We start from the raw sequence: 22,910 nt of genomic DNA, 5'->3' as shown, positions 1-22,910 counted from the left end.
GTGTCCCATCGCTCGTCCACCGATTATAACATCACGCCCAAACTCACTTAAATCTTGATAACCTGCCATTGTAGCAGCAGTAACCGACCATCAACAGCGCCAGACACTTGTATTATAAAGGCACTGCCGAATGCAGCTCTGTATTCTGCCTGTTTACACATCTCTCTCCATTTGAATACGCATGCCTACACCAGTGTTCAAATGGTTCAAATGGCTCTGAGCACTATGGGACTCAACTTCTGAGGTAATCAGTCCCCTAGAAATTAGAACTACTTAAACCTAACTAACCTAAGGACCTCACACACATCCATGCCCGAGACAGGATTCGAACCTGCGACCGTAGCGGGTGCGCGGTTCCAGACTGTAGCGCCTAGAACCGCTCGGCCACTCCGGCCAGCTACTACACCAGTGTCTTTGACGCTCCAATGTAGTATCTTCAGACAAAAATGCCGTTAGGATTTTCTGGGAGCTATTCATAACTGTTATCACAATTTTTTTCGCAATATGTGGCACATAATTTTTTTACAAGATTGAAATTTTCCCGAGTCTCTTTTTTTGAAAAATTCTGCGGAAGAACTCAAATTTTGTACAGAGAACTCTTAAAGTATAGCGTATCTATCAAGAACTCCGAGGAAAAAATGTATCTTTCTTGAAAATCGGAAGCCATCCTCACCTGATCGATAATATTCCGCTATGCAGTTCTGATGTACGGAAAAGCCATAATCGAAGCTGCTTCGTTGCCGATTGGTCGGCTATCTGAAGACGGTCAGGAAAATCAGAATAAGGATATCCGGCGTCACCGAGAACATTTTACGCGCAAACTTTCCAGTAAGAGACCGGTGCATGACGTCTTCCATGGGGGCTCCGTCATCTTCGGATCCGCTAATCTCGAGATTCCAGAAAATTACAACTGAAAAAGATAAACAGGCGACACCTGAGATGAAACGTCTGCTGTTCGCACCGTCTCCCAATGCACAACCCAACAACGACCCTTCTGTCGGCGATAACGATTCAGGCGACGAATATGAGTACGATTTCGACTGGGAAATGTAAAATATCGAATGAAAAATTTCTATACGGCAATTTAGATTTCTAAATCGTTAACAGGGACTTCAAAATAATTTATACCTGAAGCTTTACTCGAATCAGCTAAATTTATAATTTTTGGTCCACGAAATTGGATCCGCCATTTTAAATTTTATAATTCCGACATCGAATTCCTAATCAGCGACCCAAAGAATCTAAAAAGAACACATTTTATAGACATATTTTATCGTGTTCACGTTTTGAAGCGAGTTGGCTCACAATGCGACGGTTCAAATCAACTCTCGGCAATCCAGTTTAAAGTTATCCCACGTTTCTCTTACCCGGCAGGAATGGTTGCGCTGAGAGATCAAGCCGATTTCCTTCACTCTACTTCAACAACCCAAGTTTGTGCTCCGTGTTTCATGACCTCGTCAACCCTTAGATTTCCTTTCTCCTTCCTTTTTTCAGAGACAGCACTAACACTGTAATCTTTGTCATGTTGTGAAGAAGCATACAGGGAGCAGACTGGCAATACAAAATAATCATTCCTTAAGAAGAGAAGTTTGTTAGTATCGAGTATGAATTTGAGCGTTAGGAAGTCTTTCTTGGCACTATTTGTCCTGACTGTAGCCTTAGACGCAAGTGAACCGTAGGCTATAAAGAGCTCAGACAAGAAGATAATAGTAGCATTTCAAATGCAGTCCTAAGGAAAAAGCCGAAGATTAAATGATCGCATCGATTAACTAATGACGAGGTACTCAAGCAAATAGGGAAAAGAAAAAAATTAATGGCACAGCCTGACGAAAAGAATGAATCGGTTGTTATAACACACATGATGAGACTTGCACAGGACAGATTGGCGCTGACAACTGCATCGAACTAGTCTTCGTGCTGAAAAAGTAACAACATAACGGTCGTACTATAATTAATTTTCAGGCCTATGTTAAAACTTTACGTTATGTTACAAGACAATATACGTTTGATGTAACACAGTGGTTCCCTACCTGGTCCAAATTGCCCCCTGAGGAGTAAAATATAATTTTCTGAAGGGTAAAAGCAAGAGAGTGTATTTGTCATGAATTAAATTATGTTTAACAGAGCGTTACAATTATCACTGTTTCATAATACGCAAAGCTGATTACAAAAGTTGCCTATAATTACTTTTTTCCAAATGCTGGCATTAATATATGACTTCCTGTGATGGGGTAAGTCAATTACTATCAGCAAAGTAGTCATAAAATTTTACCTACATCATTTTTGAGTGGACCAAACAAGTAATAGTCAGAAGGGGCAAGATCGGGACTATATGGAGGATGATCCAGTACTTCAAATTTGAGTTTATGGAGCGTTTCAGCAGCGTGGGCAGCAGTATGCGGATGTGCATTGTCGTGCAACTACACACCTTTCGACAGCCATCCTCGGCGTTTGCTTCCAATTGCAGGCTTTAGCCTGGCAGTAAGCATCTCACTGTAACATACACTGTTTATTGTTGTGCCCCTTTCCCCACGATGTTCCACTGCGTCCCAAAAAACCGCAAGCATCAGTGTTCCTGCGGACGGTTGGATCTTCAACTTTTTCTTGCATGGCGAATTTGGATGTTTCCATTCCATACCCTTGCCGTTTACTCTCCGGCTCGTAACGATGGATCCATGTTTCGTCATCGGTAATGATCCTGTCTAAGAAGTTGTCCCCTTCGTTACCATAGCGATCCAAATGTTTTCTTCAGATGTCCAAGCGCGTTTGCTTATCCAACTGTGTGAGTTGTTTTGGGACCCATCTTGCACAAACTTTATGAAACCCAAGTCTGTTGTGGATTATTTCGTAGGCAGAACTGTGACTAATTGGCAGACGATGTGCCACTTCGTCAATAGTTAATCGTCTGTCCAAGAGAATCATTTCACGTGAACGCTCAATGGTTCCTTCATTTGTGACGGTAAACGGTCGTCCGGCTCCTTCGTCGTGCGTAACACTTGTGCGACCATTTAGGAATTCCTCAATCCATTCGTAGACACTCCGTTGTGGCAAAATACTGTATCGAAAGTCTTCGATGAATTTCGGCCCCTGATACGCCTTCCAACCACAAAAAAAGGATCATCGAACGTTGCTCTTCTTTTGTGCAGCCATAATTAACAGCACGGCAGCGATAACGAAACTAACCTAGCAGCTTGAAAATTGCTAAGATATAGAACAGATAAACAGAGCATGCGTCATCAACGTGAAACTAGAGTACTACCAAAGTAAACAACAATATAACTAAATTGCGGATAACAATTAACTTACCCTCGTACATACATACATACATACATACATACATACATTGTGGCATGCACCCATGACAGTAAAACGGAGACATACGCGTTACTTGTGCTTAAAAATCTGATGAGAATGCCTTCTCCATGTTGTACCTAGTTCGTGCAATAGATCAGGAATTGCTTCATTACCCATTTCGCAACATTACACAAACTGACAGCGCTACAGAACAGAAACCCTGCAACGGTGCTTTAGGGCGTACACCGATTTGTCATAATAATCATCATTAGTGGCAGTTGTCAGACACAAACCAGTGATACCCAAAAGTCTTGAAAATTTTGCCAGTTCGGAAGTAAGGAGTCCAGAGACCCCATTATTTACAGACAATAGAGCCAGGTAAGTTGCACACACTTGGTTGATTCTAAATGGGACCGAACAGTGTGGCTCAAGCAAGTGTCGGCAGGGTGAGGAGTGGAGCAGAGGCGGCATGTTTTGTAGCACGTGTCTAGTCCTACATGTGGAAAGGTAGCTTTCTGTTCGGAGGAGGAGTGTAAGTAGCACTCGCGACTACTGAGAATTGATTCATTACTGTCTCATTGATGCGTTACATCGTTGGTTAATAAAACATTTGTAAGAACTAAATATTATTTACCATTCATCATTTTCAAAATGAAAGTGTTCAAAGAAAATCGTTTTTCAGTGTGTAGTTAGTTATATGCTGCTGCTGCTGCTGCTGCTGATGATGATGATAGGGAGGCGGGAGTGCACTAGCTAACGTCTGATAACACTCACTGTTGATCGTCTCAGAAAGGTAGAGAACCAATGTTATAAGACATACCTACTACATCAAACATTTAATGATTGATTCATTATTGCAACCGTAGAATTCCCAGTTGAGAATACATCTTTCGTAAACTGAAAATTTTCTGAATTTCACTTAACCATACAATATGCAGTCACTTGTGAAAACCAAACGTCGAGAATTTTCCTTTTAGTTGAAACATTGCAACATCGCAGACTGCCTTTCAGAACCACGGACGACAGTTGCGCAACGCCTACGTATGCCTAGAAGGAAGGGCATATAATGTAAACATGTCGTCAGCGGTCCCAAAGTTTTCTTTTTTCGTCTTCTGGAGACTTCTAAAACCATATGATGCAATCGCAAGCAATATTTCCCAAGGTTCTCCAAAGATGTACGAACGAATTCGCTAGAAAAAAAAATAGCGAACTATGCAGCAAAAATTATTCTGCAACAAGGGTCGTAAGCGAAAAACATTTCACATGTGACGAATGAGCAGACAGAAACACACATCAGCTGAGTACACTTACGGTTTCTTCATTTTCTTGGCGTCAGGCAGACAGATAAGATTTCGAGCCGTTGTCTACATATGATGCCACGCCATGAAAGTATCGTCCGTTCTCTATCGTCCAGCATTCGCTTTGTTACTTACAAGGGGAAAGCGGATGGTGAATATGGGTGTAAAGCGAAACCTTTTGTTCTTGGTCATCAGTCTACTGACTGGTTTGATGCGGCCCGCCACGAATCCCTTTCCTGTGCTAACCTCTTCATCTCAGAGTAGCACTTGCAACCTACGTCCTCAATTATTTGCTTGACGTATTCCAATTTCGGTCTTCCTCTACAGTTTTTGCCCTCTACAGCTCCCTCTAGTACCATGGAAGTCATTCCCTCATGTCTTAGCAGATGTCCTATCATCCTGTCCCTTCTCCTTATCAGTGTTTTCCACATATTCCTTTCCTCTCCGATTCTGCGTAGAACCTCCTCATTCCTTACCTTATCAGTCCACCTAATTTTCAACATTCGTCTATAGCACCACATCTCAAATGCTTCGATTCTCTTCTGTTCCGGTTTTCCCACAGTCCATATTTCACTACCAATACAATGCTGTACTCCAGACGTACATCCTCAGAAATTTATTCCTCAAATTAAGGCCGGTATTTGATATTAGTAGACTTCTCTTGGCCAGAAATGCCTTTTTTGCCATAGCGAGTCTGCTTTTGATGTCCTCCTTGCTCCGTCCGTCATTGGTTATTTTACTGCCTAGGTAGCAGAATTCCTTAACTTTATTGACTTCGTGACCATCAATCCTGATGTTAAGTTTCTCGCTGTTCTCATTTCTACTACTTCTCATTACCTTCGTCTTTCTCCGATTTACTCTCAAACCATACTGTGTACTCATTAGACTGTTCATTCCATTCAGCAGATCATTTAATTCTTCTTCACTTTCACTCAGGATAGCAATGTCATCATCGAATCGTATCGTTGATATCCTTTCACCTTGTATTTTAATTCCACTCATGATCCTTTCTTTTATTTCCATCATTGCTTCCTGGATGTACAGCACTTCGTTCTTGATCGTCCACTCTTATTGTTCCCTCTTGGTTGTTGTACATATTATATATGACCCGTCTCTCCCTATAGCTTAACCCTACTTTTTTCAGAATCTCGAACAGCTTGCACAATTTTATATTGTCGAACGCGTTTTCCAGGTCGACAAATCCTATGAAAGTGTCTTGATTTTTCTTTAGCCTTGCTTCCATTATTAGCCGTAACGTCAGAATTGCCTCTCTCGTCCCTTTACTTTTCCTAAAGCCAAACTGATCGTCAACTAGCATATTCTCAATTTTCTTTTCCATTCTTCTGTATATTATTCTTGTAAGCAGCTTCGATGCATGAGCTGTTAAGCTGATTGTGCGATAATTCTGGCACTTGTCAGCTCTTGCCGTCTTCGGAATTATGTGGATGATGCTTTTCCGAAAGTCAGATGTTATGTCGCCAGTCTCATATTCTACACACCAACGTGAATAGTCGTTTTGTTGCCACTTCCCCCAATGATTTTAGAAATTCTGATGGAATGTTATCTATCTATCCCTTCTGCCTTATTTGACCGTAAGTCCTCCAAAGCTCTTTTAAATTCCGATTCTAATACTGGATCCCCTACCTCTTCTAAATCGACTCCTGTTTCTTCTTCTATCACATCAGACATCTCTTCACCCTCATAGAGGCTTTCAATGTATTCTTTCCACCTATCTGCTCTCTCCAATGCATTAAACAGTGGAATTCCCGTTGCACTCTTAATGTTACCACCGTTGCTTTTAATGTCACCAAAGGTTGTTTTGACTTTCCTGTATGCTGAGTCTGTCCTTCCGACAATCATATCTTTTTCGATGTCTTCACATTTTTCCTTCGTCTTAGCTTCCCTGCACTTCCTATTTATTTCATTCCTCAGCGACTTATATTTCTGTATTCCTGATTTTCCCGGAACATGTTTGTACTTCCTCCTTTCATCAATCAACTGAAGTATTTCTTCTGTTACCCATAGGTTCTTCGCAGCTACCTTCTTTGTACCTATGTTTTCCTTCCCAACTTCTGTGATGGCCCTTTTTAGAGATGTCCATTCCTCTTGAACTGTACTGCCTACTGCGCTATTCCTTATTGCTATATCTATAGCGTTAGAGAACTTTAAACGTATCTCGTCATTCCTTAGTACTTCTGTATCCCACTTCTTTGCGTATTGATTCTTCCTGACTAATGTCTTGAACTTCAGCCTACTCTTCATCACTACTATATTGTGATCTGAGTCTATATCTGCTCCTGGGTACGCCTTACAGTCCAGTATCTGATTTCGGAATCTCTGTCTGACCATGATGTAATCTAATTGAAATCTTCCCGTATCTCCCAGCCTTTTCCAAGTTACCTCCTCCTCTTGTGATTCTTGAACAGGGTATTCGCTATTACTAGCTGAAACTTGTTACAGAACTCAATTAGTCTTTCTCCTCTTTCATTCCTTGTCCCAAGCCCATATTCTCCTGTAACCTTTTCTTCTACTCCTTCCCCTACAACTGCATTCCAGTCGCCCATGGCTATTAGATTTTCGTCCCCCTTTACATACTGCATTACCCTTTCAATATCCTCATACACTTTCTCTATCTGTTCATCTTCAGCTTGCGACGTCGGCATGTACACCTGAATTCGTGTTAAAATGGACCGTTTACCAACTGCGGAAAAGGTCGATAACGTGTTGATGTATGGCTATTGTGATCAACATGCCCAACGGGCATGTGCTATGTATGCTGCTCGGTAACCTGTACAACATCATCCAAGTGTCCGGACGTTATTTAAGGAAACAGGAAGCGTTCAGCCACATGTGGAACGTCAACCACGACCTGCAACAAGTGATGATGCCCAAGTAGGCGTTTTAGCAGCTGTCGCGCCTAATCCGCACATCAGTAGCAGCCAAATTTCGCGAGAATCGGGAATTTCAAAAACGTCGGTGTTGAGAATGCTACATCAATATCGATTGCACCCGTACCATATTTCTATGCACCAGGAATTGCATGGCGATGACTTTGAACGTCGTGTACAGTTCTGCCTCTGGGCACAAGAGAAATTACGGGACGATGACAGATTTTTTGCACGCGTTCTATTTAGCGACAAAGTGTCATTCACCAACAGAGGTAACATAAACCGGCATAATATGCACTATCGGGCAACGGAAAATCCACGATGGCTGTGACAAGTGGAACATCAGCGACCTTTGCAGGTTAATGTATGGTGCGGCATTATGGGAGGAAGGATAATTGGCCCCCATTTTATCGATGGCAATCTAAATGGGGCAATGTATGCTGATTTCCTACGTAATGTTCTACCGATGTTACTACAAGATGTTTCACTGCATGACAGAATGGCGATGTACTTCCAACACGATGGATGTCCGGCATATAGCTCGCGTGCGGTTGAAGCGGTACTGAATAGCATATTTCATGACAGGTGGATTGCTCGTCGAAGCACCATGCCATGGCCCGCACGTTCACCGGATCTGACGTCCCCGGATTTCTTTCTGTGGGGGAATGCGTCAGCGCATTGTCAATGCATGTGCGAACATTACGGAAGGCCAACTACTCGCTGTTGAGAGGAATGTCGTTACACGTATTGCCAAATGCATTGAGGTTGACGGACATCGTTTTGAGCATTTATTGCATTAATGTGGTATTTTCAGGTAATCACGCTGTAACAGCATGCTTTCTCAGAAATGATAAGTTCACAAAGGTACATGTATCACATTGGAACAACCGAAATAAAATGTTCAAACGTATCTACGTTCTGTATTTTAATTTAAAAAACCTACCTGTTACCAAGTGTTCGTCTGAAATTGTGAGCCATATGTTTGTGACTATTACAGCGCTATCTGTCACAAAGCGAAAAAAGTGGTCCAACTAAAACATTCATATTTCTTTACGTACTACACCAAAATGTAATAAAAAATGGGGGTTCTTATTTTAAAAAAACACAATTGATATCCGTTTGACCTATGGCAGCGCCATCTAGCGGGCCAACCATAGCGCCATCTGGTTTCCCCCTGCAAGCTAGACAGGTTTTGTTCTTTGTAATTTTTTCGTTTGACGCTTATTTCGCGAGATATTTGGCCCGGTCACGATCAGTGGACTACTCTATGTATATTCCATCGATGCATCAGAGCATTTCGTAATCGGTGGTAATGTCAATATTGTCGTTGTTTTTTTGTAGGACACCATACAGAACCACGTACTTTGCAACCAAATAATAGTTACAGTTCTTTATGTCATGTTGTGCTTGTCAGACGATCCTTCCCAAATACGGGCACAATCTTCGCTCGATGATAGGCGGCCTCTATAGGTGAAATTTATTGTAAAGTATCTGAGAACTACAATACCAAGGGCAAATAAAAACCGTATTTCAAGTACTTGTCAGCCGTTGACCAGCTGTAAGAGATCTCTGTGTATTTGTCAGTAGTCTGACAGGGAAATGCTGTGCATTACAAAACGCTTTCTGTAACAATTGTCTTTATTTATAACCCATAGCAATAGAATACCCGGAGATTGCAACCGTAGCAAGACAATCGTAGGATCTTAGATTACAACATGATTTTTGAGCAGAGTTCGGAAAATTATAATCAATGGGGAATACTAGTAATTTTTTTGTAGTATTCAACCACTGATCACTTTACAGAAAAGAAGCAAGCAGTGAACAGACTAAGTTTCATTTTCTTTCCGTACTCAATTTAATGTTTTGATTTAATGTATCTTGAAACTGAGGAAATCAGAATTTTTCATTCTTCGTTCGGTTTCTGTGTCCAGTACAGGAAACAATAGGAATAAGAAAAGCCGAAAATCGGTTATTGCAGAAACTGGTTTATTTGAGCGGTTTCAACAGTCAGGTTAAGCTGGCACTGAAATCTATATTTATATAAAATAAAGTCGTGTTAGTTATACTATTTATAACTCAAGAACGGCCGGATCGATTTGGCTGAAAATTGGTGGAGAGGTAGCTTAGAACCAGGAGACGGATATAGGATACTTTTTATCCCGTTCGACCGCTATAAAACGTGGTATAACAAAAATGCATCTGGCATGGAATAACAAAACGCAAATGACAGCTAAACGTCACTATAAAACTTGGTATAACAAAAACGCATCTGGCATGGAAAAACAAAACGCAAATAAGATAAACGTCTATGGTTAAGTATCAATATATATCATTAATTAAAAATTTAAAGAAGTAATTCGTATTTTCTTTGAATCATCATTAACAATGCCGCGACCAAGACGATCGAATATTTCTCGACAAAGCCGTAATGCAAGAAGGATACAAAACATTGCGAATGAAAGGACTGAAGAAGAACAACAAATTGCCCGTGAAGAGCGCCGCGTTAGTATGGCTCGACTTCGCGCTTCTCAATCAGAAGAGCAAAGTGAGGCAGCCCGTGAAACGGCTCGGTTGACAATGCGAAACCGTCGAGCGAGCAATAGAGATCAACATGTAGATTATTTTAGACGCACATCACGTGATGATTTGAATCGAGCAGCGTTTAGATACGATTGCAGCACTGATTACTGCTTCAATCCTTGCGACTGCATTGGGCCGATGGACGTTGTCTGCGAGTATTGGGGCGCTTTGAAGTTTTCCGGTGAAACTCACGGATTGTGCTGCCTTAGTGGGAAAGTGAAATAGCCATTATTGACTCCGCCACCTGAGCCATTGCATTCATTGCTTTGTGGCGACGTAATTTCTGTAACTTTGTCTCAACGAAAGACGAACTTATCAACAAAGTATTCCCAAATATCATTACTAACTACAGAAGTAATGAATGGTTGAGTGAGCGAGCAATTTTAGCGGCTAAGAATAAAGACGTAGATGACCTAAACTACCTAATTCAGAATGAAATCATTGGTAAAATGCATTCATTAAATCTATTCAAAAATGGTTCAAATGGCTCTGAGCACTATGGGACTTAACATCTGAGGTCATCAGTCCCCTAGAACTTAGAACTACTTAAACCTAACTAACCTAAGGACATCACACACATCCATGCCCGAGGCAGGATTCGAACCTGCGACCGTAGCGGTCGCGCGGTTCCAGACTGAAGCGCCTAGAACCGCTCGGCCACACCGGCCGGCTCGAATCTATTGACTGTGTAACAAATGAAGATGAAGCCACCAACTATCCAATTGAATTTTTAAACTCCTTGGATGTGCCTGGCTTACCACCGCACAATTTACGCCTAAAAGTTGGCTCCGTAGTAATAATGTTTCGAAACATAAACCAACCAAAACTGAGCAACGATACGCGCTTGGTGCTAAGTAGATTGATGAACAATGTTATTTACGCGACGATACTCAAAGGAAAATTCGAAGGTGGGGAAGTTCTCTTTCCGAGGATGCCGATGATCCCAAACGATATGCCGTTTGAGTTTAAAAGACTTCAATTTCCGATCCGCCTTGCATTCGCCATGACCATTAACAAATGACAAGGCCACTCCTTGAAAGTTTGTGGCTTGAATATGGACTATCCATGTTTTTCACATGGTCAATTATATGTGGCATGCCGACCGGAGTGGCCGATCGGTTCTAGGCACTACGGTCTGGAACCGCGCGACCGCTAAGGTCGCAGGTTCGAATCCTGCCTCGGGCATGGATGTGTGTGATGTCCTTAGGTTAGTTAGGTTTGAGTAGTTCTAAGTTCTAGGGGACTGATGACCTCATAAGTTCAGTCCCATAGTGCTCATAGCCATTTGAACCATATGTGGCATGTTTACAGGTCGGAAGACTATCTGCGTTGTTCGTTCTTGCGCCTGATAATAAAACAAAAAATATCGTGTATCACAAGGTACTTAACTGAAGAGTGGAAGGTATGCACCAAAAAACATAAAGAATAATGATTAAAATACTGACATTCTTTATTTGTATTTCCTAATAAAAAATTGAACTTAATATCCAAAATTGATTATTTATTGGCTTTAAGGCGGAACAGAGTTCGCCGGGTCAGCTAGTATACCGATACAACAGAAAACCATCTGTTTCAGCGATAACCGCCATCCCCACTCGCTGCCGCTTCGTCAAGGGAAACCGTGACAACGGGCGCCGTGCCGTAAGTCTGTGATGCTACAGACGCCGTCGGACTGTGCGGGCATGCGCCTTGCTGCAAACAAGCAATTTCCTGATTTCAGTTACATGACGTGGCATGGCAGTCCTCTATCGGCCAACACCGCGGTGAGACCGGCACCGATATCGGTGGATTCCGCCGACGACCGACATCGGCCGAAGACGGCCGATCTTTACTAACCAGTACGCCGCTACGTACGCGGTCACAATGCAGCCGATCTCATCGCCCCAGCGTACTGACTTCGGACGACAACCGGTGAAATTCAGATCAGTTAGTTTTATACGGTCGTATAGACCAACACGACACGGAACACGGCCTGCGGGAAATCGCTGCGTTTAGTAAACGGAGAAGTTAGAGGCATTCTGAGGATGATATATTTCGGAATCGTACCTTTATTGGAAATCTAAGCGGGTAAAATCTTTATCGAACATTTTAGGCGTAAATCATAACAAAAAAGTGCTCAAGTGAGAAGGATGGCGTATCTTATCGTTAAAGTAACTGCAGTGAATCTATTTTGGGTTGTAGTAGGTGGACATTGCCTGCATATAAATCATTACCGCTGACTGGTGCTTTAAGACAGTAGGGTGGCGTCTCTGTTACACGAAACGGTTTGCAAATGTATCTTACCATAAACTTGGTTTGTCTTTCTCACGAATGCTGCATGACAGTCATTGAAGGGTAATAGATTTACGTCTGGACGAATTCAAATAAATTCAGCAAAAGAGAGTTTTCGTAATCTTGCTTCCCAAGAACACTACGAATCATCTCCAGCGTGTAACACAACGTTTCTCCCTTGAACCCATACATTCGTAAAACTTGTCTGGCAATTCCAATAACTAAGGTCAGAATATACAGAAAACGATATAGATCATTCACACGAATTCGGCATCTTTATATTAGCAAAAGTCGCATTGTGGCACTCGTCTCCAAGTACAGAGGCATTGTCGTATCCATATCACCCTTTAAGGTTAAAACCTAACCTACCCTATACGTAGAGTAGATTCTAACTTCACCTAGCTTCCTTCATCCCGCCAAAAATTGATGGAGGAGATCGGACGCATTGTGACAGCGCTGTCGGCCGATCTCTGACGACAGCGTCTGACGATTGTCGTCAGTGCCACAGGGGGCATACTGTGTCGTCGTGTGGTATGTCGCATGCAGCAGTATCGTGGTGCCATATTTCAACTGGATAATCCCCATAAATACGTGGCACATAAGTCTGAACTCTGTGTTGTTGAACTACACCAGTGGCCAGCAGCATCTCCAGACCAGTCCCTGACAGAACATGTGCGGGACCAGCTTGGACGCCAATTGCGTCTCAGAGGCAGTATGCAAGATCGAGAAGCAGTTAGAAGAGAGTGTTTCGAGACAGGATACGACGACTTAGCGACACCCTCCCCAACCGAATCAGCGCACACATCCACACAACATGCGGCGCAATATCATATTGATTAGAGGTCTCGTACTGCTAAGTTCTTTGTGAAGATTAGACCCTGTAACCACTGAATTAACACATTGTATCTTGCTAAACCACAAAGTTTCGTTTCATTTCCTCCTCCCTTCTGGATGCTTCACTTCTTTTGTCAGCCAGTTTGTGTACAATACACGACCTTGATAAATTTGGCAGTGTGCTGTTAGTCTGTTGAATGTATACCAGGAAACTGCACTGATAGAACTCGTGATGTGGAGAATTATTATATGCAATCAGTACTTCAGTTTCCTTAAGGAGGATCAAAGGTTAAAAGTATTTTACCAGAATATAAATACAAGGAGGTACCCAAAAAACTGCAATTACTTTTAAAAGCTATATATTTTCAAATTGTTTACGAAACAACCTTAAGTCCTTCAAAATACGCTCTGTTACAGTTACTACCTTTGTCCTTTAATGCCCCTTTCCATCTGTGCAAACAAGAAGAAGTCGCAGGGAGCCAGGTCAGGCGAGTACGGTGTATGGGACAGCGGAACCGCGCCATTTTTAGCCAAAAACTGTCTAACAGAGATGGCTGTGTGTCCATGTGCGTTGTCATGGTGGAAGAACCAGTCTCCTGTCTGCCACAAATCGGGTCTTTTGTGACGAACCCTGACGCGCAATCGTCTTCCAAATAATAGGTCTGATGGACGGTCTGACCTGGGGGAATAAACTGAGTGAACTACGCCCTTGGTATTAAAAAAAAAATCAGTAGTGTTTTGGTATTTGATTTGACTTGACTTTTTTTTTGGACACGATGACATATTGCATTGGCTTGACTGTTGCTTTGTTTCTGGGTCGTGACCATGTCACCAGTAATCACCTTCCATAGAAAATCTAGATCAGTTTCAAACTGTTGTCTCGAAGCACGTTTCAGCTCTGTGTTCGTTTTGATTGCCAGTAAAAACCCGAGGACCAAACTTGGCAGCAACCCTTTCCACTGCCATATCTTCCGTTGAAATTTCCTGAACGGAGCTCCACGATAACCCACTAATCTCTGACAGTTGATCAATTGTCTGTCGACAGTGCGTGAGCACAAGCTCGCGAATATTTTCAAATTTTTCGTCGATTCCTGCAGCTGACGGACGTCCAGAACGAGGTTTGTCACCAATCGACATGTCGCCATTTTGAAATCGAGCAAACCGCTCGTACACTCGATTTTTTCCCCTTGGCGCCATCTTGCCAAACTGTTTTCAACACTGCCGGCCGCTGTGGCCGAGCGGTTCTAGGCGCTTCTGTCTGGATCCAGGTGACCGCTGCGGTCGCAGGTTCGAATCCTGCCTCGGGCATGGATGTGTGTGGTGTCCTTAGGTTAGGTAGGTTTAAGTAGTTCTAAGTTCTAGGGGACTGATGACCTCAGATGTTAAGTCCCATAGTGCTCAGAGCCATTTGAACCATTTTTTTTCAACATTAAAACACTTTCAGCAACATTTGTTTCGAGTAGAAAACAAAATTTCACGCCTGCACATTGTTCACTTAAACTTGCCATCATAAAAAACGGAACAACAACAAAACAGCGCAAGTAAAAACAATCACTGCAGATTAACGGAATAAGCCATGTCGACGACACAGGCGGCACTGAACTGACAATGAGCAGTGTTGCCAACTCTAAAAAACCTGAGTCGCTAGATTCAATATCAAAAGCCGCTAGAAAGTCGCTAAAACTGATTTTACTAGGGGTGTACTGAAAATTTCGTGCTGTGAATGGTGCAATAAGTCAGTGAGGGGGTAATAAAATATTAATAAAAATTGTCTCATACGTAATTTCTATATTGTCTTAATTAAATGACGCATCGCTTGCAACAACATACATATAAAATACGCTGACGTTTAATTAAACATTTTATCATAATTGACGCAACACATAAATTGTTGTTTCAATCACAGTAGTCAAATATACTAGAAATATACAACTATATTTGTAACAAAAGAAAGCAAGAACTCAAATTAGGTTACAAAATATATACATACCGGTATATGAGCTATTCATCGTCGTCACTCAGAAGATCGATTAACTCTTCTGTTTGATGCTCTGACAGAACTGTAGTTGATGTAGAAGGTTGAACGACGCTCAAAGGATGATGTTGCAGTTCGACTGGTTTTGTCGCAAAAGAGTAACTTTTGTTCGTTCCAATTAGCTCCAATACGTCTGACGATATGTCAAAAGATGCACAATTTTTGTTTCTTCAGCTGGTCTCTCAATATGATCAAGGCATTAATTGTCTTTAACGATAATCTGTTACGTTGTTTAGTTTTTATAATGTTCATAGAACTGAATATTCTTTCCACTTCTGCATTTGAATGCGGTAAGCATAGAACAGTCATTGCTAGGTGTGAAATCAAAGAAAAAGGATTCTCCCCTGCGGCATTTTTATACTGCAAAACCTCACTCCAAAATCGAACTGTGTTAGTAGTGTTATTCCACCTAATGATGTGGATACTATGCCATTCTTGCAGCATACCGTCTATGAAATCGCCACTAAAACCCAATTGTTTGGCTACATCAGCTACGGCATTATTTTTATTCACTTTTAGTGTTTCTTCAACATTCAGCATTGACTTTTTTTTAGGATCGTAACGTTACTTGGCAGTCTTTGTTGAATTTCTTTTATGAGTTTCAGACTAAACTGAATGCATCTCTTCTTCAAATAAACTTTATTTTCTTCAGACAAACTTGACTCAGACACTTTCTGTTCAAACATAAAGCCAAGGTTCGGATTTGCGTACTTACATTCGCTTGGAACTGGTGTCGTCAATAAATCAACTGGGGTCATTGTCTTCTCCTTCAAAAGCTTTTATTGCTATTTGTACGTCTTTTAAAGCATGTTTAAGGTAAAACCTGTAAAGATGATTTGAGTCGTCACAATACAATACAATACAAAAGATCGGCAGTGTAACAATTGTCTTGAACCATGGCAAGTGAAAAATGTAGCTTTAGTTCTTCCCACTGCTCCAGAATTCTTCGTATTGCTGGTTCAATTGAAAGCCAACGTGTTGCACAGACCTTACAAATTTTTAGTGGCTGTTTTCCACAATTTATTGTCTCATAAACCTTTTTATATTCCTCTTGTCTTTTGGGTGAAATGGAGAACCAATTGTAGTTCTTGCGTACAAGAAACTCTATGTTTCTAGGTATGGTATTCACTGCGGCGTTCGAAACTGCAAGCTGAAGAGAGTGACAAATGCAACGGATCAATACCAAATGCTTCAAACCATATTCTCTCTCTAGTTGTTCGAAAAGCCCATTGTTTATTCCAACCATTGCAGAAGCATTATCTGTGCCAATTCCTACCATATTAGCGACTGGAAGTTTGAGATCTTCCAAAGAATTCAGAAGAACAGCAGCCAGATTTCTTGCATCTGCAGTTTCTACTACTGCGAGTTTGAGAAATGCGATCTAATGGTTTGGTTGTTTACACTACAGTACCGTATAACGACACCGAGCATATTAGATATTAATACATCTGTGGATTCATCTATTAGTACACTGTATTTTTGGTTACCTATAGCTTCAACCAATTACTTTGTAAAATATGGAGCCAAAACTTCAGTTCTAATGTTAGTGCACTTTGTACGATGTAATTGCATGTTTTAGCGCCCTCATCACCGGAAAACACCTTCTTGCAGAGTATTCCAAAATGATCTACAGCTAAAATAGATCAATGTTCAGCAGTAAATAAAGAAAGGGCGCCTTCCGCTCTGCTTGCTATTCTAACTGTAGTTTTCGGAATAATTTTCACAGGAAAGGTGGTTTGTGTTTTTTTAAATCAATTTTTTGTTTATGCTTAATAGTTTTCGAATGTTTTCTAATATCATACAATTTAGCATAACACTCTGTTGCACATAGTTGACGTCTTGCCTTGGATAAGTCTCCAACGACTAGTTTCAGCCACCCATTGAATTCAGGTACTGCTTCCCACGCATCCCGATATTTTGAGCATACTGCTTCTTCTTCTACGGTAAATCCATTATGTAAGCCACCGCAACATAAGTTTCACTAATTTATAATCACTGAAAATACATTAAAACTCAGGCGAACTAGAGGTCATGAAACAATCTACTCACTCGGTAACTCGATATGTGTCCTATTGTTCATTGTTTAAAACGTAATAATGTCTGAGATACTCCCACCGAATTGTTCTTGCGTTACCACTGTGCATGTGGTAATAATATGACCGCGAGTTAACATTTCGAAAAATTAGAGGTTGCTGGACAGAAATGTATTTTATTATACATAATGTTACGTATGTTTGTTTTTTTTTTTCAATTCGAAAAATAAAGGGAGTTCAAAAGTTGAAGAATTATAGATCGATACGCTATCGACGATAACAGGCTAGTGGGTAATGAATAATGAATTGTTCTATAGTCAAGGTTTCCTTACTCTGTAAGCAATTCCCATATTCAGGTTTACTAAATGCTGAACAATGCTACATGATCTGTTAAGAACCTACTTTAACTTAGGAAATCTAGAACAAAGTCAGTGTAGTACCCATTCTATAGTTAAAATCTTCGTTTTGTCAATGAAAATACTAGCCCAAATTAGTTTTGATTTGTATTTCAAAAGCCGTCAGTACTCCAAAAGTCGCCAGATAAGTTGCTAAATAATTTTTGGCGCTAAAAAGTTTTTTTGTGGCTAAGACGAAGGCAAAAGTCACCATTTCTAGCGACAAAGTCGCTAAATTGGCAACACTGACAATGAGTTGCGTATACCCGCCTAGCGGCAGAAATGCGTACTACACAAGCTCCGCCCACGGCAATGTTATTGTGGATCCCTCCCTACAGTGTTTCGCTCCTGAAAACGTTTGAAAGTGGCATAAATAGCTTCTGTGCTGAGTGTCACTGGTCAGTATTTAAAGTTTTTCGAAAAACCTTTACATTAGCAAAGTAGGAAGCCACTTCACAACGTTGCGACTGTCAAAACAGTGTGTGTACAATGCGACACAATCCAGTACAAAACCTAAAAACTGCGGTGGCAATTCCTTATCTCCTCAAATAAAAATTAGTGAAACTGGAGTTGGTACACACTTCTCGAAGTTAAATTCGTTTCCCACGGCGTGACCGCTGCCTGCGACTGTCCACGACACCACATTGCGACAGGGCAGCCTTTTCGCGCATGTGCAGTTTGAGTCCTAGTGGTGATGGCTGCAAGATGTCTATGGAAAGAAAACTGGATGGACTGTCAATAAGACACAGATAATGATTTAAAGAATCTTTAGTGCATTCACGTTTTCTTTCAGGACTGTCACATTCGGAAAACTGCCATTTGGTCGAAAGTTACTTTGCTTGTTCCGAAGTTCCTTTGTTCGAAGGTACTGCTAAAGAAACCGGGGATCGTTTGTAGAAAATTCGGACAGAACTTCCTTCACAATTCTGCTGGCGGATCCTGTAGCGATTCGCAAGGAGAATGAAGAAACTTCCGGAACTCATATCGGAGAAATAGAAAGAACAGCTACGCAAACCGAGGTTTTAAATTTCCTTGCACAGAGGTTACTTGCTGCACTTTCGCCTTTAAAATGACTGGGTGGTCTCCTGTCGAAATATCGGCTGTTTTCGACGACGTCATCCGGCTGCATTGCCGTAAGTCATTTGATAGCCATTCAGCAGTTTTACAGCTGTTGACAATTCTCAGGGATGCTGTACGTTTACAAAGCGTTTAGAGGAAGTCTGCCGTACTGTCAGATAATTTAGTTCTTTGTGGAATCTGTGGTAGTTTATTTTTTATTCGTTGTGAGGTTCCAGAATGTCAGTGAAATTTTGTACCCTGTTCGGTTAATACGTCGTGTGGATAATTTTTCATGTGTGTATAAATTTCCAATTCCTCCACTACGTTCATGACAGGTTCTTTTGTTATTTTGTGTGTGTGTGTGTGTGTGTGTGTGTGTGTGTGTGTAGGGGGGAGAGAGAGAGAGAGAGAGAGATCTTGTTACCTGAAAGTTTATTGAGTGACAGTGTTTTCCTTGTGCCTATCTGCGACTCAGCATCTCCCCTATATGGTGAGCCGCAACTGTCCTTTGATTAATGTTAAATATTTATATTTGTTTTTTTTTAATGCATGAAGAGACTCGATCGACTGTTATGACGATGTCTAGTACGTACTTCAAGTCTTTGTCCATTGTAAAATTTGTTAAAATTGTCACATGTAACTCTGTTATGCGTGGATTAGCGTATTCTGGTATTTTGGTTCTTACAGAGTGGATTTTCGTGTTTAGGCTATCAATAGTTCTGAATGCTAGCTTTACGTGTGTATAATTTGGTATATTGTTCATCTTGTTTCACAGTTTCCCCATGTAGACTGCTGGTATGTATGTGATTTTCTGTTTGGCTAGGGTTTATCAGTGTTATATTACTGTATATTGGTTGGTTCGTGGGTTATGTTTTTTTTTTCTTTATGTAATTTTCGTACTATGTTTGGCTTGAAATTGTTTTGTAGGCTGTGTGCTGGAGTACAGTTATTTCTTTATCCATTGCTGGTTGTTGTAGTGAAACATTTACAATCCTATTAATCGCTGAGTGGAAATAGGCATATTCCTGAAATTTCGCATGACTAAGATTTGCAACTGATTATAGTGTGTCAATGACTGACATGTGGTACAACCGTCTGTCATGCACTCCATGGTGGTTTTACGGAATATGTATGTAATCTGCACGCCGTCGACTAAATGTTTCAACGTGATTCAGTCAGACGCAACGTCATATAAGTATCGGCGCGCGCGCGCGCGCACACACACACACACACACACACACAGGATGGTGATTTGTAACAATCGGTACTTTAGCAATTGCGTACGCTGATTTTTATACCAGCTGAGGACAGTGCAACATCATATTCCTTGCTATATATTGTTGTGACACCAACGAGAGTAATGTGGACGTTCCCCTCTTGGCAATGAGAAGAAACCATATTCTGATGAGAGTTTACACATGATTCTGATGGTGAAGAGACAAGTATATCCTACCAGGGCGATGCCCTCGGAGGTACCTTTATAATGAAAGAGCCGGCCTGAGTGGACGAGCGGTTCTAGGCGCTACAGTCTGGAACCGAGCGACTGCTACGTCGCAGGTTCGAATCCTGCCTCGGGCATGGATGTGTGTGATGTCCTTAGGTTAGTTAGGTTTAAGTAGTTCTAAGTTCTAGGGGACTGATGACCTCAGAAGTTAAGTCCGATAGTGCTCAGAATCATTTGAACCATTTATAATGAAAGAGTGACTACAGTTTCTAAAACAAACGATAGGCCCAAAAATCTGTGATATTTTGCTCGGCGACCGTATCCTAAATATGTCGATAGTCGACAGGAATTCGAACTGACGTAAATTAATCGTTTGCCTTTACGGAACACAGTAATATATTTTTACGGCCCAAGCACAGTTCAAAGCAGGCGCGTCATAAGAACATTTCTTCCACCCATGTTTCTTATCATTTGGCGCCCCCACTCTGTTTTTCCTCTCGTACAGTTTCCGCAACCAAGTGTTGTGATAACGCACTGTGTACAAATCTTACTCTTGGGCGCTACTCTTACCTTGGCGCCCCCAGCGGCGGGTCGGTTGCTTGGTGCATTGAACCGACGCTGTAATCACCTTTGTTGGTGGCTTATAAATTTCGTACCACGAAAAATTTCGAAAGACAAAAGCAGGTTTTGTGTCAAAATTAAAATACTAGTTTCTTTTAACCTGACCTTTCATCGGCAGTTTTGTTCGTGTAGCCCTGCGTATTTAAGATAAACAACTATGTGCGACCCACTGAAGATAAAACGACTGCGCCGTAACATTTAAAGACTTTTTTTTTTATTGCAGAATCATCTGCGAATATAATTTCCTACGTCTTTTTCACAATATTTTTAATTACTTCCTTTCCGTGCGATTGGCGAACCAACTATCTTCGGATCTGTTTTACAAAAAACTAGCATTAACTTCTAAGTAACATTTATTAAACGAAAAAAGGCGAAAAAAACTTAAGCTAGTGAGGACCGGAACAATCCTCGTTGCCTTTTCGTCTCAATAATTGTACATATCATTATCATCATCATCATCATCATCATGTTACAGCGCAGCCCCCACCGTCTCCGTGATGACAAAAAAATGGTTCAAATGGCTCTGAGCACTATGGGACTTAACTTCTGAGGTCATCAGTCCCCTAGAACTTAGAACTAATTAAACCTAACTAACCTAAAGACATCACACACATCCATGCCCGAGGCAGGATTCGAACCTGCGACCGTAGCAGTCGCGCGGTTCCAGACTGAAGCGCCTAGAACCGCTCGGCCACCCCGGCCTGCTCCGTGATGACAGATTGGCTTGTAGCGTAGCGTCGGGTCTATGTTAGGTTGTACGGTGATAACTCAGATTGAGAGTTGGTGAAGCCAACTAATGTGAATGCCAAGTTATGATTGTTGTGGTAACAGAATGACCTGTAGCGTATCATAATGTTTACTTTCGTCCCATAGACAAGAATGTGACATATTTAACGCAACCTTTTTCGTAAAGACTAAAACTGCAAAATAAAATCAGGAAATCTGTTTGAGATTATGGAAATACTCTGGTGAGTATTTTGGTGCATATTATTTACATAATTTTATATTGAAAATACAGAACGAAAACTGGAAGGGGGTTCACTACTTAACTTTAAATCCAGAGCTCTTCGAAGACTTCATGTCTAAGATAGCTACTCTACCAATATTAACCGGCAAGCATGGAATCGGTACAATGAAATGATTACCTCCATTACTATTATTCGAAACTGTTTTAGTAGGCTCATCGTCGAGACCAACCAAGTGAGTAACGCTGCGTATTCCGTTTACGAAGACAAGCAGGTCAGAGCGAAAGCTAATGTGAACTGGCCGACGCGACGGCATGGCAACAAAGGCATGGCGCAGCGCTCCATGGAGCGTTAACTCACCTCGTGCCGTCTTCTTCCTCCTCCTGCTGCTGCGGTTGCTGTCGCTTTTCGGGCGTGAAGCCGTTGGCCGCGGCGCTGCCCGCGAATCCCGCCATAGAGCCCACGACCCTGGTCGCAGCCATCGCGATTCGGACGCGCTTCCACACACGACACAACACGGGACGAGACGTAAGACCCGCGGCTGCCTACCTGCGGCACGGAGCACACAACACTGCGCCGGTTGAGCACGCCAGGTCCGCGGCTAAAAACTGCACGCGGGACACTTCCCGAGCTTCCCCCACCACCGGCCCTTGGCGAGCCCCCTGCCCCCACCACCGCACGGCCCGCTACGTCAGCAGCTCTCCCAGCTGGGCCGGCGTTCCACGTCAACGCCAACGGTCGCCCCACAAAGGAATGCCTCACATTCTCACAACCACGAGAGCTACGGTACAGGCCTGCATAGGGATGGTTATTCGCACATACCATTACGATTTCTGCTAGTCTCCGCATTTCTGTTTTTCTCTTGTATCCCAGTTCATATACTTTTCATGTAGGTATGGTGTCCATTCTATCGGGTCCAAAAGAACAGACGCGATACGTACGTATGTGTACCTGACGACATATCGATCTTTCAGTGCAGATTACAGCTGGAGACATCGTCAGCTGTAAAATACACCACTGGCCATTAAAATTGCTACACCAAGAAGAAATGCAGGTCATAAGCGGGTATTCATTCCACAAATATATTATACTAGAACTGACATGTGATTACATTTTCACGTAATTTGGGTGCATAGATCCTGAGAAATAAATACCCAGAACAACCACCTCTGGCCGTAATAACTGCCTTGATA

The 22,910-nt window shown here is 41.8% G+C and overlaps 1 protein-coding gene across 2 annotated transcripts in view; it reads right to left on the bottom strand.

Annotated features, from left to right (window-relative positions):
* The window catches only part of LOC126215365 (uridine phosphorylase 1), a 415,530-nt gene that overhangs the window by 123,779 nt on the left and 268,841 nt on the right, over nt 1–22,910 (bottom strand). Inside the window, exon 2 of one of the 2 annotated variants that reach the window (XM_049942057.1) lies at nt 22,078–22,266. The exons of the other annotated variant lie outside the window; for it this stretch is intronic. Coding sequence (XP_049798014.1) covers nt 22,078–22,199 — 122 coding nt within the window. The 5' untranslated portion in view covers nt 22,200–22,266. The remainder of the gene's footprint in view (nt 1–22,077; nt 22,267–22,910) is intronic. 2 annotated transcript variants of the gene reach the window in all.

Source organism: Schistocerca nitens, chromosome 12, assembly GCF_023898315.1.
Source record: "Schistocerca nitens isolate TAMUIC-IGC-003100 chromosome 12, iqSchNite1.1, whole genome shotgun sequence".
In the NCBI taxonomy this organism is placed as follows: Eukaryota; Metazoa; Arthropoda; class Insecta; order Orthoptera; family Acrididae; genus Schistocerca; species Schistocerca nitens.
This window is presented reverse-complemented; position numbering and strand designations above follow the sequence as displayed.